This window comes from Cladophialophora carrionii (assembly GCF_000365165.1).
Source record: "Cladophialophora carrionii CBS 160.54 unplaced genomic scaffold supercont1.9, whole genome shotgun sequence".
NCBI lineage: Eukaryota > Fungi > Ascomycota > Eurotiomycetes > Chaetothyriales > Herpotrichiellaceae > Cladophialophora > Cladophialophora carrionii.
In genome coordinates, this window is record NW_008481834.1 from 637,657 (window position 1) to 654,268 (window position 16,612).

General features: G+C 54.4%; 6 protein-coding genes across 6 annotated transcripts; 3 read left to right on the plus strand and 3 right to left on the minus strand.

Moving 5' to 3' along the window:
* Positions 1–1,040: 1,040 nt before the first annotated feature.
* On the plus strand, positions 1,041–2,504 carry G647_09312 (uncharacterized protein; the record flags this gene model as incomplete). Its single annotated transcript, XM_008733615.1, has 2 exons — positions 1,041–2,189; positions 2,259–2,504. 2 exons carry the CDS (start codon positions 1,041–1,043, stop codon positions 2,502–2,504), a joined length of 1,395 nt encoding a protein of 464 aa, XP_008731837.1.
* Positions 2,505–3,100: 596 nt separating this feature from the next.
* G647_09313 (uncharacterized protein) lies at positions 3,101–4,290 on the minus strand (the record flags this gene model as incomplete). Its single annotated transcript, XM_008733616.1, has 2 exons — positions 3,101–3,880; positions 3,985–4,290. The coding sequence occupies 2 exons, from the start codon at positions 4,288–4,290 to the stop codon at positions 3,101–3,103; spliced, it is 1,086 nt and encodes a 361-aa protein (XP_008731838.1).
* Positions 4,291–5,385: 1,095 nt separating this feature from the next.
* Positions 5,386–6,597, plus strand: G647_09314 (uncharacterized protein; the record flags this gene model as incomplete). The annotated part of the gene is made up of 1 exon (XM_008733617.1): positions 5,386–6,597. The coding sequence occupies one exon, from the start codon at positions 5,386–5,388 to the stop codon at positions 6,595–6,597; it is 1,212 nt and encodes a 403-aa protein (XP_008731839.1).
* An 819-nt stretch (positions 6,598–7,416) lies between these two features.
* Positions 7,417–9,593, minus strand: G647_09315 (uncharacterized protein; the record flags this gene model as incomplete). Its single annotated transcript, XM_008733618.1, has 2 exons — positions 7,417–8,330; positions 8,384–9,593. 2 exons carry the CDS (start codon positions 9,591–9,593, stop codon positions 7,417–7,419), a joined length of 2,124 nt encoding a protein of 707 aa, XP_008731840.1.
* Positions 9,594–9,900: 307 nt separating this feature from the next.
* G647_09316 (glutamine-tRNA ligase) lies at positions 9,901–11,829 on the minus strand (the record flags this gene model as incomplete). The annotated part of the gene is made up of 1 exon (XM_008733619.1): positions 9,901–11,829. The coding sequence occupies one exon, from the start codon at positions 11,827–11,829 to the stop codon at positions 9,901–9,903; it is 1,929 nt and encodes a 642-aa protein (XP_008731841.1).
* A 466-nt stretch (positions 11,830–12,295) lies between these two features.
* G647_09317 (uncharacterized protein) lies at positions 12,296–16,300 on the plus strand (the record flags this gene model as incomplete). The annotated part of the gene is made up of 1 exon (XM_008733620.1): positions 12,296–16,300. One exon carries the CDS (start codon positions 12,296–12,298, stop codon positions 16,298–16,300), a length of 4,005 nt encoding a protein of 1,334 aa, XP_008731842.1.
* Between the last annotated feature and the right edge of the window lie 312 nt (positions 16,301–16,612).

Below are 16,612 nucleotides of genomic sequence, written 5' to 3' on the forward strand. Positions count from 1 at the left end.
GACTGTCTGGCCTCTGCCGTCTACTGGGTAGGGCTGCTGCGTCCTCGTCTTGGATTCGTCTTCCTCCGTTCAGCCACTACCGAGATATCTCACTGTCCAGTTCTTTTGCCGTTGAATCGTATCGTCAACCCCTCACACGTTCGCTCCGATTGCACGCACGTCTGGCGCCAGAAAATCTCAAGCCCACCGTCCCGAAACAATGCCTTCCCGTGCATCGATGCCGTGGGCCCCGGTGCCAGTCATGCAAATCTGACTGCAGCTAACGCCATTCTCTTCCCTGCTGTTCCAGGGAGGCAGAGCGCCTAGCCTTTTCCTCACAAGCCTCTTCCTCTTAAGCATTCGGCCGAGGGCACTGCATCTAAGCGATCCGGGTAGCTGGGCTTCTTCAATCAGGCTTCCTAAATTCGGATGCCGCCAGTCTTTTTGAGGCCAGACCACTGCAAAATGCCGAATGCCGTTTCCGTAGGAGGAGGACAAGGATACCCGTGTCTCCAGCACACAACCATAAGAAGACTGCCATCGTGATTCGGCCTGGTCCACGGCGGCATGCCCCCATGAACTTCCCCATCCATCGCACGATCCAGATTTCATCCACCCGTCACAGCGCCGTCACCCGGCGTCCCGGGGCGGTCAGCGCGACAGGACCACATTCCCCTCGTCAGGATCTGCTGCTTGGAATCCCCGCTCCGTCCTTGCCATTCGGTACATTCTACCCACTTTGCCGGGCTCAACCACTGTCGTCGAGTCCCGACATTCTGGTTCAGCCGACTCACAGGTGCATTTTCTGTCAACTTCGCCGTCGACGTGAAGCCAGCGCTGATACCGGGCTTCTGATTCGTGGTACTCTGCCTGCTGCCATTTTCCAGCTCGTGTATGCACGCTTCAATCGCTGCATCATTGACCGAGGCACGGTGAGTGGCCTGATGGATCGGTAGATTTGTCGCCCTTTGCCTTCTTCAAATGCTTCCTCTCGCCTCCATCAACCTCACGGGAGTCGATTCGACAATTGTCTTGCCTAGCTAGACCGTCGGCGCCTACAAATGGGCACCTCACCCATATCAACCCTTCCACCGGAAGTCCTGCACCAAGTGCTCAAATATCTACCTATCGCAACACTCCTCAAATTCGGTCGGACGTCGAAAAGTAACTACTCAGCCGCTATATTGGCCCTGCAAAACTTACGCCTGGCGATTCTTCCACGCCATATTCATGGCGTCTTGGCCTTTCTCAGCTCCTCCACCTTCGATGGCGTCGAGTCGGACCTAGGGGATACGTTCTTCGACGACCCCGCCCGAAACCAAGTCATCATCACGTCTGCTCTACCACCCGTCGACAGTCTACAAAGATCACGGACGAGATGTCCATCGCAACCTGCTGTCACGCCGGCTCAATACCGTGAGAAGCTGTTGCAACTTCAGAACGCGTTGGCGTGCTCCATCCTCTCGACTCCCACTCTCGTGAGGCTGAGTTCCTTGACACTGCACATCTATCACATCGTCTCCCCGTCCTTGACCGAAATCCTGGCCACCCTTCTCCCCTGCTTACGAGATCTGCGCCTCAACTTCTGCCACCCGTATCTCCACGACACTTGTCTACCAGCACATTATTGGACTAATCCTGTCTTCCTTGAGTCCAGTCCTATATGGAACTCTTTGGCCGGAGTGGGTGGCGAAAGCGGCACGCATCTGAGATTGAGAAAATTGGAGAAGCTGACGGTCGAGCGCGCCGGCATCACCAGCTTCCAATTACGCAAGTGGATCGAGTGTAACCCCAATCTACGAGAGCTGAGATTGCGGAATGTCGCTGGGGTCGACGCCGAGTTCGTGCAATGGCTAGGACAGTACTATGGTGCCGGCGACCCCGAGACCGAGGCGCCCAGACCAACGAGGATGAAGATACTGGCTTTGGAAAGTTGTTCATCGTTGGTTGCAGACTCTGTCGAGCAGCTGACCTGGCTGGACTCGTTATTCGGTGTCGGCGCCAAAGCAGGAGTCTGCGACCAGGAGGAGGACGACGCAGCACTCCAGGTTTTCTCCCTGCGGTACTCGATGTCAGTCCAGACGCGGGCCCTGTGCGCATATCTGGAGTCGCGCCGCCCAGGCGTCCAACAAATCACCTTGCCAGACGGCCGCAGTCTGGCCACCAAGGCTCGCCACAAAAGGTCAAGTCCAAAGGAGCCTTCTAAGGAGGTAGGTCCCTCGCGTACCTGCAGCCACGACAGACGGCACCGACGCAGAACTATGCAGTTGGTATCTCAGGGGGAGAGACAGGGCGAGGACGACAACAATGCCGAATCAGCCGCAATCAACGTTGGCGTCCAAACTCTTACCATGGACGAAAGCCAAAGTCGACCCGACGAGGACGAGAATGATGCGAGCGAAGATGATGATTCGACGTCCTCGTCACCTGTCTCGTACCTCCAACTGATTAATCGTCGTCCACCAAGGAAAGGCTGCAAATTCATGCCTAGTGATATTATCGAGCCGGATCCCGATGTAACTTGATGGGGTATACCGTGATGCGGACTACTGGTTGGATGGCGCCAGAATAGATCAAATCAAGGGAATGAGTTGAAGTCTGTTGAAATGAAACGAGACGAGATAAGATGAGACGAGACGTTACGACACGAGATGCTGTTATGACATGACAACAAAAACGATGTTAGATCTTCGACTAGGTCTTCCCATAACATGAAAGAGAAACACAGTAGCAAATGGAGATTTGGATACGTCTATATCTATCTGCAACGATACATTAGGTAGGCATGAAACAGACGTCCATTCAGCCCATCTCATTCTGAAGCGAGGAAATCCATCTCGTCAATCGTTTATCTATTCATCAGTTCGTAGGATCATCTCGATCGTATGTCTCGCATATTGTGTGCTCGCACGCCGAAGGTCAAAGGCCCATGCTCATGGTTACCGCCAGCGTCACGCTCGGGGTAATACGGCTTGGGTCGTTCAAGCGAGACAATTCATGTGTTTGTCAATCCTTGCAAGCTGACTTTTACCTTACTATCCTTTCCTTTCCAGCGTTCCCAGGTCATTGTCTATTCTATCCCGCTCGACCTTTATCCATCCTGGCCCTGTCCTAGCTTTACTCACCGACGCGCGTCTCTCTCTACAACCTCCAACACCAACTTCTCCCCACTAACACCGCCCTTCAAGATATCCAAAGCTGCATCCACCGCGCCCAAGCCCCCGTCCACCACGCGTGCCTTCGGCGCAGGCACAAAGGTTCCCGCCTGCAACCTCGGGGCCAACCACTCGTGGAGCACGAATTCGAGATGTCTCGCCACGGCGGTGGGCTCCTGCGGACCCATCACGAACTTGACTTTTACGGTCTCGTGCTGGGACGTGTTCTCGTTGACTTGTGGCGCGGACGCGACTTTGCCGCCCCCGAACGTGGCCACCACGTCGACCACGGGCTGTAGGTCGCCGATGGCGCGGTACGCGGTCGTCAAGGCCACGGTGTCGGAATTCGCGGCCGCGATGATCTCCTCGACCACATCGGCGGAGGTATAGTCGAAGGCGCGGGCCGCACCGAGGGCGAGCAGTTGGGCGTGGTGCTGAGGGCGGGAGGTCGCGTAGATGGCTGGGAAGCCTAGGTGCGTGGCGACCTGGATTGCGGACATGCCGACGGAGGAGGAGGCGCCCCAGACTAGGAGCCCCGGTTTGGCGCCCTCACTGCCGCTGTCTCCTTCATGTGGTGTCGAATATAGCGAGGTGGTCGTCATGGGGATGCCGATCGTGGTGAAGCCAGTCCAGGCTGTGAGCACGGCCATGGGTAGGGTTGCTGCGCTGGTGAAGGGGAGGGTTGGAGGGATGGGGCACGCCCATTCGATGGGGAGGACGACTTTCTTTTGGAAACCACCGTACTTCTACCATTAGAGGCGGTGTTAGTGGCGCCAGTCTTTAGCACAGCTGACGACGAGGCATGAGGCGAGAAGGAGGACGGGGGGAAAGGGATACGTATATGACTTACCGGCTTGCCGCCCTGGACAAATGCTGGGGCAAAGCCGAGGACGTGGGCGCCGGGCTTGAATGGTGAGGAGGCAGGGATGTCGCTGCCGAGGGCTTCGACTGTGCCGGCGATGTCGGATCCAAGGATCGCCGGGTATGCCGTAACCATGAAGCCCAGGTCTCTCATGAAGAAATCAACAGGGTTGAGGGCAATGGCGTGGACTGAGATGAGAAGTTCGCGAGGCCCGGGCTTTGGAGTCTCCACGTCCTGGACAATCAGATGTTCGCCCTTTCCCGGGAGGACTGCGGCTTGGTGGGTTGAAGACATGATGCAGGTTGGAGGAGGCAGTGCGGGCTGAGAGTCTGTCTGTTAGTCGTGATAGATAGAGGATATCCTGGACTGATTGATTGACTGAGTGAGTGATCCAACGCGCAGAAGTATATGCAGATGCAATGCCAATCCGCTGGAAAGAGTCGAAAGGAGGGATCGGTTGACAGGGAACATCTCAGGAGATCGAATCAAACCTCTTTATATACCTTCTTCCACCAGTTCAGTACCGTGGCATACTGAGCATCGCTGCCAGAGTCACGCAGTGATCCTTTACTTGATCGCGACTCTTTCGCCTGAAACGACCTCCCATTTCACTTCCCACCCTTCCCGCTTACCGCCTCATGCATTAGCCCAGCCTCAGCTGCTCATGAGAAGACCACGCCGCTCGACGGATCGCCTAGCAAACATCGAGGCCGTTCGGCAGAATAGATGATGCCGACTCCATCCCGATTGTGTGGGGTATCCCGATCTTGACCATGCTTGATAGTAGACCATGGGCATATCGAACGTGAGCCTCCCTCGACATGCGGACTTCGGAGTTACCAACGGAGGTTAGATCTCAAATCATTGCTCCCGTTCCTCAGAGGAGGGACTCCCTGACCAGGGGTAAGCATTGCTGATCAGTCTGGGAGAGTTCTTGCCACTTCTTGAAACCGCTGTGGCGTCTTTGCTGCCGTCGTGCGTAGACTTGCCAAAGCATGATCAAGCACTGGGTCGTGTCACCGAAGTGGGAGAAGCTTGAACACAGGCACCCATGGCATAATGTTGCTCCGGGGCCAACGCCGCCTTAAGTTTCATCAGCACACTTAGATGAGCAACCAACCCAGTGGCCATCGTTATCCCTTGCCACAGTCACCGATCCGCTGAAGGGGACTCGATTTACCGAGTTGACAGCATCATTTGGTGGTCTTCCCGTGTGTGGTGTTGTGCTAAAGAACAGACGGCCAGACGCGGTAGAACCGAGGAAATGACATGACCACGTGATGTCGCGTCGTCCCTCACTTTGACGCGTTCCTCCATCCATCTCCCCGCCTGCGACATCAACAATTCAACACACGCCCGAGTTGCTCCTATGCGCAGACGACGTACAGGATGAAGGCCTCACTCTATGACTCGTCATGGACCGTGTACAGCATACCGCAAATAACACCTTCGCTCTCGAAACTTGTCTCAGCGCCTGCCACAACCCTGCAAGCACACGAGAAGCGCCGTGAGCAGCTTGCTTCGCACGCCGAGTCTTTTCGAGAATACCTTGACGAAAGCCGGCCGCGGCACGAGCGCGACGATGAGAAAACGTCTTTAGGCGGACTAAAGCACTCTCTATGGACCCGACTCGACAACATGCTCGACCAAGATGAGCATCCCCATTCCCCTGTGCTGCATGCTGGGAAGAAGCGACCGAGACAGCAACTGGAACAAGAAAACGAACGGACTCAAAGCAACGCTCTAGTTGTGTGTCTCGCCTACGAAAAGGAAACCTACAAATTTATTATCTACACAACCTCAGCCTCGAGTGCCAGGTCGTCAAAACGCCGTCGTACGGCCTCTCCAACATCCCAAAGTACCTCAGCACCCTCTACCGACGCCACGGCGATTCTCCTTGCGAAGTCCTCGCCCGCTACCTTGAAACGATTCACTACCTACCTTTCTGACCGATTCTCCGTGGACGCAATCCGTCCGCTCTCCCTTTCCTCGCTGTTCCTCCAGTCCAGCTTGGAACGCTACGTTTCCACCGTCCCGTCCGCTCTTCTGGGCCAGATAAGGCTCACTCTCCCGTTCGCCAGGCCCATCGCTCCTGATCTTAAGAGCCTCGAGATTGCAGTCCCGAGGGAGACGACCGAGTCGTTCACCAAGGTCCGTGCATCCCAGCAAAGGAGATCTGGTCCTCGACAGACGCGTGGCGAGAAACTCTTCATGCACCATCTCGCCAACTCCATCCTCAACAAAACCGGACTGTCCATTCCGGTGATCTGCAATGTTCATGGTGGGGAAGACTCACCGGTCGTGGATCCGCAGCGCGATACCAACCCAGCGAGAATCTCGAAAGTCTCGACCGTGTGTTTCGCCCTTTCGGCCGAGTGTCGCCTCAAGTTTGAGAGAAAGGCCGTGGAGGCTGCGGAGGGTGTGAAGGGCGTGCATGACGAGGGTAAAGGCGAGGACGCCGGCGAGGACGACACCGACCCCGACCCTGACGGCGCAGAAAACTGCGTCAAACGTGCGAATCGCGAATTACTCGCGGCATTGGTGGACGAGGCGCGCCGGCAAGTAAGGGACGAAAGTAACCCTTCTGACAGTGGTGGCTAGGCAGATGCTCAGCTACTGCTCAGACTTGGCCTTTCCTGGGCGTGGAGACATGTTCGGCCATGAAGCCCACCGTACTGTACTGTACTTTGTACGCCCTTGATGAAGATACGACACGCGATACGAACAGTTCCTGTACACTGCCTGCGATGGAGTTTGAGGGGCAGTAGCGCTAGTAGGGCTAAAGATTGCTCTGGTGCTGTGATGGGTGGTGTCCTTGGATAATCGAACCATAACACTTGATACCTGATACCCACTTTATACGAGCATTCAATACCCAGTTCTGCAAGATACATGGTAACACGGACTATCCTCGCAAGGCTACACGATCAAGGTCCTGGATGCTTTACATCACAGTTCAGTACTCTTCAAATACAGTATGTGCCACTAAAAGTCTCTTCCCGCTCGAATCATAACTTGGATTTCTCATTCTCATTTTCATTCTCATTCTCATTCTCATTCTCATTCTCATTTTCATTCTCATTCTCATTCTCATTCTCATTCAGACTCAGATGCCGACCGTGCGACTAGGATTCCAGATCTATAGGACTCGTACTCGTACTCGTACTCGTACCCATGGTTCAGGGCCTCATTGACTCTGTAAATATCAATGCTCGCTCGCTGTGTAAGACAGATAACCAAAACAGCACGCGCTATGAGATACGTGATATAAATGCGAGCCAGTGTGACTGACTGACTGATTCGCTCTGTTCCCTGCCGTGGGACTGCAATCCCAACGGGCTAGGGGATGCCGACTCCAAGTCTCTTCGACTCTTCTAACATCTACACTCCTCAGTTGTTCAACGCTCGTCCAGGGTCCGTCTACCCATTCTCTGTATTCTTGCCCTTTCCGAGATCCGACCCCCTCCTCTGCGGAGTGTTCATGCCCGATCCGCCGTACAGGCCTTCAAATTCCCCGCGCACCCCCTCGACAAGTTTGGTGACGCCATCGATTTCCGCGGTGAGATCTTCGACGTTCCCGGCCAAGGCAGCGACTTCGTCAAACTTGCGTCGTCGATTGGCGTCCGCGATCATCTCCTGGACCAAGAACTTCTGCTCCTCCAGCACGATCAGCCGTTCTCGTAACGACTTCTCCTCCACTTCGAGCTCGGATATCCGTTGCGAATTTTGCGATGTGAAACTCGCGACGCTGAGGGCCGATGACGAGTTCTGGCGCACATGTCCGGAATCCGGGGCGTTGAGAATGCTGAGCGAGGCTCGCAGGTTGGGATTGCCGTGTATGTCTGGCTTTTGTGACGAGCCGTGTGGCGTAGCGTGCTTGAGGACCTTGGGCAGTGATTTGAGCGGGAGCATGTGAAGATGGAGGAATTGCGTGGCGTTTTGGTAGATTGCTTTCTGCAGTTTTAGCTGTGTGGGTGACTGGGATGGCATGTCTCGTATTCGGCGTGCGGCCGTGTCGTACTGGGTGAACGAGTCCATTAGTCGCTTCCGAGTGCGACTTGCGTCGGTGATCTGTTGCGATGACGGGGGGCGGTCAGGGTCTTGGAGTGCTTGGAGAAGCTTTTGAAACTTGGGCATCAAGAGGCGGATGCCACGTTCGAACTGGAGGAGATTGGTGTAGGCACGGGTGAAGGCTTCGATTTGGGGCGAGGTCAGTGAGGCTTGGAAGTCACGGCTGGAGAAGATCGTGTGGTTGCACTCTTTGCACAAGCGGATGTCGAGAGCGATGGTATCGTTTGGCGGTGGCTTTTCTGTGATGGAGAGGTGAGTGTTAGCTGTCACGACATGATCAGTAAAGGAACAAAGTGACGTCGAACGAGGTACATACTAGTAGCGACGTTGAGGCCGATGACAGTTGAGCAACCAGTCGCCGGATCGCCACAGACAACCTTTCCACACGTCCTGCAATGGTGCCTGCGGAAGGTGTACTGTGTGAAGTCTTGTTGGCAATAAGGACATCGAGGGGCCTCAGCATCGTTCTGCCACGAGACTATGCTCTGCTCGAGTGCCTTTCGAGGATCGTTCTGAACCCAGTTAAGGGACCACCTCTTGTTAGGAGTCGGCTGAGGAATCTCATCTGGGGGGTTTGCAAGGAGTTGAGTTAATCTCGACAGTCTCTTCTCCAGCCTCGACACCTCCATCTCCCTGTGGCTCAGCTTACTCCGCCTTACAGACTCAAAGTCACTCATCCGATCTCTTTCGAGGCCGTGTCTGTCTGTGTAACCCTCACGACTCTTGTAGCATGTCTCACACACTCGATACCATAAACCTCGAACGGGCTCATGCTGAGCCGACCTTGACAGCTTCATTTGATACATGGTATGTTCGTCACAGAAGAGCTTCCCGCAGTGCCGACAGTTTACCACGCCTGTAGTAGCACCCAGCCTTTTCCCACACGCTGGGTCCGAGCAGCTGTCATAACCAGTTCTCTTCTGCCAATGTTGCCTCGTGATGATGTCGTCTGGGTCGATAATGGTCTGAGCTGGCTTCGGAGGTGGCGGCGGAGGAGCAACATGGTCTCTTGAAACAGAGTTCTGCCTTGGAATAGGAGTGGTGGTTCTAGAAATGTCGTTGTTGGACTCGAAGACATCCAGACCCTTGAGTTTCTGATTCAGGACGGCCAGAGGTTGAAACTTCTTGGCCTTGACCATCTGTTGCTTGAACCAGTCCTTCACTTCATCCTGCTGCTCCTCTTCTATCTCCTTATGTGCGTCGTCAAGATGTCTATTCAACTGTAGCAGAGTGACCATTTCCTCGTTGCAGATCGGGCAGACCAGGCGGTCTGTTGCAGCGGCCGCCAGTGACAAATCTGGCGCTCCATGGTCGAGGGAAACTCGAGACGCAATGTCCTGGGGGTCAGAGGAGGGCGGAGTGGACGTGCCACTCTCGGAGGTATTGAGGGAGAGAGTCGACGCTGCAGGGCTGAGGACGTGAGTGGGGAGGGGTGAGGGTGAGGTCGGCTTCAGTGGTGGTAGCGGCGGCCCGAGTGTCCTACCGCTTCCCAAGACTCTTCCGCCGCCGATTGTGCGCCGGGACATTGCGGCGAGATGAGGCTTCCATGAAGCCTACTTGTGCAGAGGAGGACGTTGGTCAGGCGCCGCAGTACGGAGTAGAGGGATGGAAATGAAACGACTCGGCGGAGGAAGGCGGAGCGTCAGTGGCACTTCAAACACCGCCGGGCTGCTTAGTCACCGCGAGGAGGCACAAAGCATACACACAGCACCAAGTAAGGTATACCTCACTTTCATCCATTTGCTCATCGTCTATCATAATCTGCTGTTAACACAGTGAGAGTCTACCGTGGCGGCTCAACTTCAACTTCGGCATGTCTTGTCACTTCTCCCATCAAGCACTCTTTCCAGCGTCCTCTTTCAGACTGACGATCCGGTTCAGCACAATCTTCCCAGCCGCGTCATCCGTATCCTTGTCAACACAGAAGTAGCCAGTTCTCATGGCCTGGAATCTCACCGACTCAGGTCCACATTTCTCCTTTTTCTCCCCTGCTTCTTCTGGCCAGGGCGCTCGCGCCCGTATCTCCTTCAATCCTACTTCAGCCAGTGCATTGGGATACACTTTCAGGCTGTCTTCTCGGATATCCGCCAGGAAGCTTGGCTCAACGGCATCTGGGTTGTCCGACTTGAAAAGAGGGTTGAACACGCGGACTTCACACTTTATCGGTGAGCCGTGCTCGGGCGCGTCGGCAACCCAGTGAATGTAGGCCTTTGGCTTCTTGGGCTTTTCTCCCTCTGCTGGCCTGTCATACTTGGCATGAATCTCTGTCACCAAGCCAGTGGTCTCATCCTTCTTGAAGCTGGTGGCGATGACGGGATAAGGGACCTTTAGTAGACCCACGGGTTTTCCCGGGGCCATGCGGAAGAAGTCTTTGCTATCCACCTCTCGAAAATCGTCCCGCTCGATGTACACCTTCTTGGTGAACGGCAATTTGTGAACGCCCATGTCAACGTCTTTGGGACCGAAGGCGTTTTCGAGCTCTTCGTAGTGATCGTCGGGTAGATCATCGATGATGACGGGTACAGGGTCCAGCACAAGCATGAGACGAGGGACAGTCATCTCCAAGTACTTGCGGATTGACTGTTCGAACCGTACAATCTGGATGTTGATGGTGGCTGTTGTGACCCCGAGCTCGCTGACGAATGACAGGATTGCGCCGGGCGGTACACCCCTTCGCCTCAGGGCAACAAGTGTGTATAGTCTGGGGTCGTCCCAACCGTTGACGATCTTCTCATCCACCAATTTCTTGATCTTCCGCTTGGAGAGCACTGTTCCGGTGACGTTCAGCCGGCCATATTCTCTCTGCATGGGCTTGTGGGGGACGTCAACTTTGTTGTTCAGCCACTCGTATGAGACCCTCGACAATATGAACTCGGTCGTGCATAGTGAGTGGGTGATGCCTTCAAAGCTATCACACAAGCAGTGGGTGAAGTCGTACGTAGGATAGATTCTCCATTTGTCACCAGTACGGTGATGGGGTTTCTCGAGGACGCGGTAGGCCACAAGATCCCACATTTGTGGGTTACCGTCGGTTAAGTCCTGCTTCATCCGCAAAAAGGCCTCTTTGGGCTTGTACTTGCCATCTTTCATGGCTCTGAACTCAGCTAGTGACTCTTCGATCGGTCGATCGCGGTGTTTGCAGGCGTATCTCTCATGCTTGTTCTTCAGGTCCGTACCTCCGCGCTGATCCTTGAGCTCCTCATCCGTGCAATGACACACATAGGCACCGTCTAGTGTGATTAGCTTCTCCGCCAGATCGTACAGCCTGTCGAAGAAGTCGCTGGAATAAGTGATCAGGGCAGGGTCAAAGCCGAGCCATCGCACGATATCTTCGATGGCGATGAAGTAGATCTCTTCTTCGGCCTCGGGATTCGTGTCGTCGTAGCGAAGATTGCACTTGCCACCATGAAATTTGGCAAACCCAAAGTTGATTGCTATAGCTTTGCTGTGGCCAATATGAAGATATCCGTTGGGCTCGGGCGGGAATCGTGTCACCACCGGTTCATCTGCTGGCCTTTCCTTCCGCACTGCTGCCAACCAGCCTTCCTTGAACATCGCCTCCGGATCAGTCGGGGCCGAAGGTGCTGCATTTGCGGGTTTGGCAGGTTTCGCTGCTGGCGGCTTCGGCTCCTTGGGCTGCTTTGGCGGTTTGGGGGCTTTTTCTTTCTTGGGCTTTTTCTCTTTATTCTCTGTTATCGCAGTCTCGATATTCTCCTTCGTACGCTCCGGCAGGTCCAGGCTTGCCTCTGCGGGCTGAGCCATATTTCCCTAGCACGCACGCACGCACTTCTCTGTCCCCCCGGCCCTTGTTAGACAAGGAAGCAAACACTGAAAAGTCCTCTTCGGATTTCAAGACTATGGCACTGCTGTCAAACCGTCCCTGAAAAGTCCTTCGATCACCAAATGTAGAAATTAATTGAGTGGTGGAGCTCTGGTCTGTCAATGCTGACTGACTCTTATTGTATCGTGGACAGTGTGAGTGAATGAGTCAAGGGAAGGATGACAAACATGCCAAGCCAAGCAGCGACAAACTTTCAAGCGGCGACGATTCCTCCGTCGCCCGCTGGACGAGATGCCTGCGCCTTCTCGAATGTGCCATCTTTTTTACGAGGACACCCTGTTCCAAGGTCTTCGTCCGCCGCCACGAGGGAGGATCTCCTCTCCAGAACCAATCTCCAACAGACGAGCTCTTGATTGACGCTCGCCATGGCAGCAAAATCGTAAGTACATGTCCGTGACCGGCCATCAATGGCGCCCTCTGATGTATCACAGATCTAAACTGGTAGACAATGACCAGATCGAGTCGGCCAGCCTCCACAATCCCTTACCCGTCTTCCTCAAGGCTTATATCTGGCCCTTCACCATCTTGTGGCCTATATTCTTCGCTCTCTACCTCAACGAGGATCTCTACGACGACTATATTGACGGCCAGGAATGGACGTTCGTCTACGTTGCAACCATCGTTACGCTCCAGTCCCTGACCTGGCTTTCGACTAAATGGAGTGTCCACTTGCGAACTGCTTTTACTACCACGAAGGCGACGCAAGTCGCGGACGCTCAGCTCATCAAGGTCATTCCCGTGGCCAACTCGGGCGCATCGGGGATTTGCAAACTGGAAAGAGAGCGGGATGGGAGAACTTCGTTCCTGTTCCAGAAGAGGCGCTTCGTCTACTCGCCTGAGACAGGTGCATTTGCGCCGTTGAAATATGCTCTTGATGCCGACCAGAAGCCGTTACTTCGCGACTTCCAACTGTCCAAAGGGCTGACCTCCGCCGCAGAGATTGAACAAGTCCAGAAGCACTATGGTGACAATACCTTCGACATTCCTGTGCCCACGTTTGTTGAGCTGTGGAAGGAACATGCCGTCGCGCCCTTCTTCATCTTCCAGGTCTTCTGTGTGGGTTTGTGGTTGCTTGACGACTACTGGTACTATTCCCTGTTTACACTTTTCATGCTTGTCGCCTTCGAGAGCACCGTTGTGTGGCAGAGGCAGCGCACACTGAACGAGTTCCGAGGTATGAGCATCAAACCGTACGACATTTGGGTATATCGCGCCCTCCAGTGGGTCGAGATCAAGAGCGATAAGCTATTGCCTGGCGATCTGGTGTCTGTTGGACGGACCCAGGAGGACTCTGGCGTTGCCTGCGATATGCTTCTGATCGAAGGGACTGCCATTGTCAACGAAGCCATGCTTTCCGGAGAGAGCACTCCGCTCTTGAAAGAATCCATCTTACTCCGCCCGGGAGATGCGACCATCGAGCCGGAGGGTTTGGACAAAAATGCGTTTTTGTGGGGTGGTACCAAAGTTCTCCAGATCACACATCCAGCCGCTAGCGATGATGCGCCCGACACTGTGCCACAGGTGCAGTCCGGTGTGCCCACACCCCCTGACAAAGGCGCCATGGCTATTGTCCTCAAGACCGGTTTCGAAACCAGCCAGGGAAGCCTTGTGCGCACTATGATATACTCGACCGAACGTGTCTCGGCCAACAACGCCGAAGCATTGATCTTCATCCTATTCCTGCTCATCTTTGCGCTCGCGGCTTCGTGGTACGTTTGGCAGGAGGGTGTCCGGAACAACAGAAAGCGCTCGAAACTCCTCCTGGACTGTATCTTGATCGTCACTAGTGTCGTACCACCAGAATTACCTATGGAACTGTCCCTGGCAGTCAATACCAGTCTGGCAGCGCTCAGCAAATTCGCCATTTTCTGCACCGAGCCGTTCCGCATCCCCTTCGCTGGTCGTGTGGACGTTGCATGTTTTGACAAGACAGGGACTCTAACCGGAGAAGATCTCGTCGTTGATGGTATTGCCGGTCTCAGCCTCGGCAAGCAAGGCGCCGCGGCTGAGGCAGATGGTGCTCAATCTACAGTTACTAAAGTACCTGACTGCGGAGTCTACACCACCCTTGTTCTGGCCACCGCTCATGCGCTAGTCAAACTTGAAGAGGGCGACATTGTCGGAGACCCGATGGAGAAGGCTACCTTGAATGCTCTAAACTGGACCCTTGGCCACAACGATACTCTCACCAGCAACCCGCCGCCCAAATCCAAGAAAGCCAAGCCGACCAGCACAGCAGGTGCCTCGCACATCGTCCAAGTTAAACGACGCTTCCAGTTCTCCTCCGCACTAAAACGGATGAGCTCCGTGGCTACGGTCCTCATGACCGACCCGAACACTGGTCGCAGAGCAAAAGGTACATTCGTTGGTGTAAAAGGTGCTCCCGAGACCATCCAGAAGATGTTGGTTAAGACCCCGCCCAAATACGAGGAAACTTTCAAATACTTCACTCGCAATGGTGCTCGAGTGCTCGCCCTTGGTTACAAATACCTTTCAGCCGAAGCAGAGCTTGGTCAGAAACGCATCAACGATCTGAAGCGCGAGGAAGTCGAGTGTGACTTGCAATTCGCCGGCTTTTTAGTCCTGCAAACCCCTCTTAAAGAGGACGCGATCAGAGCCATTCAGATGCTGAATGAAAGCAGCCATCGTGTCGTCATGATCACGGGCGACAACCCTCTTACTGCGGTCCATGTGGCAAGACAAGTCGAAATTGTCGACCGGGATTGTTTGATCCTGGATGCTCCCGAGCACGATGACTCGGGCACCAAACTCGTGTGGCGCAGTGTAGACGAGAAGACCATCATTCCAGTCGATCCCACGGCAGATCTAGATCCGGAGATACTCGCAACCAAGGACCTGTGCGTTACTGGGTATGCGCTGGCCAAGTTTACTGGCGAGAAAGCACTCCCGTCACTACTCAGGCACACCTGGGTCTATGCGCGGGTTTCGCCGAAGCAAAAAGAGGAAATCCTGATTGGCTTGAAGGACCAGGGGTACACGACTCTCATGTGTGGCGATGGCACGAACGACGTGGGTGCGCTGAAGCAAGCTCACATCGGCGTTGCTCTGCTCAACGGCTCCCAAGAAGCTCTAAATAAAATCGGAGAGCACTTCAGGACGAACAAAATGAAGGAGATCTATGAGAAGCAAGTGCAGTTGATGGCGAGATTCAATCAGCCAGCTCCTCCCGTCCCACCTGGCATTGCACACCTGTATCCGCCCGGTCCCCGCAATCCTCACCACGAGAAAGCCGTCAAAGCGATCGCTGAGAGGAAAGGCATCAGCCTGGAAAACGGCGAGGCAGGGAACGGTACGATCGAAACTATCACGTCACCTGGCGCCCAAGCGATACAACAGTCAACAGCCAACCTGACGCCTCAGCAACGACGGCAGCAGGAAGTCCAACAGAAAGCTGCAAGCTGGGCCGACAAGTTCACTTCGAGCATGATGGAAAACGAGCTTGATGATGGTGAGCCGCCTACGATCAAATTAGGCGATGCTTCCGTCGCTGCTCCATTCACCAGCAAGCTAGCCAACGTCGTGGCCATTCCCAACATCATCCGACAGGGCCGTTGTACCCTCGTCGCCACTATCCAGATGTATAAGATCCTGGCTCTTAACTGCTTGATCAGTGCATACAGCTTGTCGGTGATCTATCTAGCTGGTATCAAATTTGGCGACGGTCAAGTCACAATCAGCGGCATGCTGATGTCGGTTTGCTTCCTCTCGATTTCGCGAGCCAAACCTGTGGAAGCATTGTCACGAGAAAGACCACAGCCAAACATCCTGAACATGTACATCCTCGGGTCCGTCCTCGGACAATTCGCCATTCACTGCGCAACTCTGATTTACCTTTCCAGAGTGGTGTACTCCATCGTTCCACCTAGTGATGAAGTCGATCTCGAGGGTGAATTCGAGCCGTCCTTACTCAACAGCGCTGTCTACCTCATGCAGCTCATTCAGCAGGTCTCCACCTTTGCCATCAATTATCAAGGCCGCCCCTTCCGTGAAAGCATCCGAGAGAACCGAGGCATGTACTGGGGTCTTCTCGCCTGTTCCTTCGTGGCCTTTGCCGGAAGCACCGAATTCCTGCCCGAGCTGAGTGAAAGACTTCGTCTGGTGCCGTTTACATCCGAGTTCAAATGGACGCTCACAGGTCTCATGATCGCCGACTTCGCCGGATGCTGGGTTGTGGAGCAAATCTTCAAGACCTTGTTCAGCGATTTCCGACCCAAAGATATCGCCATCAAGAGGCCTGATCAAGTCGAGAGAGATGATCGACGGAAGAAAGAACTAGCAGAGAAAGCTGAGCAGGAGAGGATCGCGGAGATTGAGAGGAAACGAGGAGTGGCTGACAGTACTGTTCCAGGTAGAGCGACGTTGAAGAGATGATCTGTTGCATTGCGTAAAGTGAGGGCTCGCCTGGATGACTACAGAGAGCACGTTTTAGACGACATAGACGGTGGGAGCCTTCTCGGACTGAGCCGTATACACCCGAGAAGGGGGTGTATTTGAACATAATCGAAGCCAATTGATGGAATTGCAGGGATGATTCTCCACCTTGAGATCCATGATCCTCTACTTGACTCGGTGACTCGCCAGTTGGTATTCTATCACTGTCCTGTCCACAATCTGCCGCCCAACGACAGAGTCATAGATGCAGTATTCCACTATTCCAGCCCGTACTGTCTACTCAAGACTCTT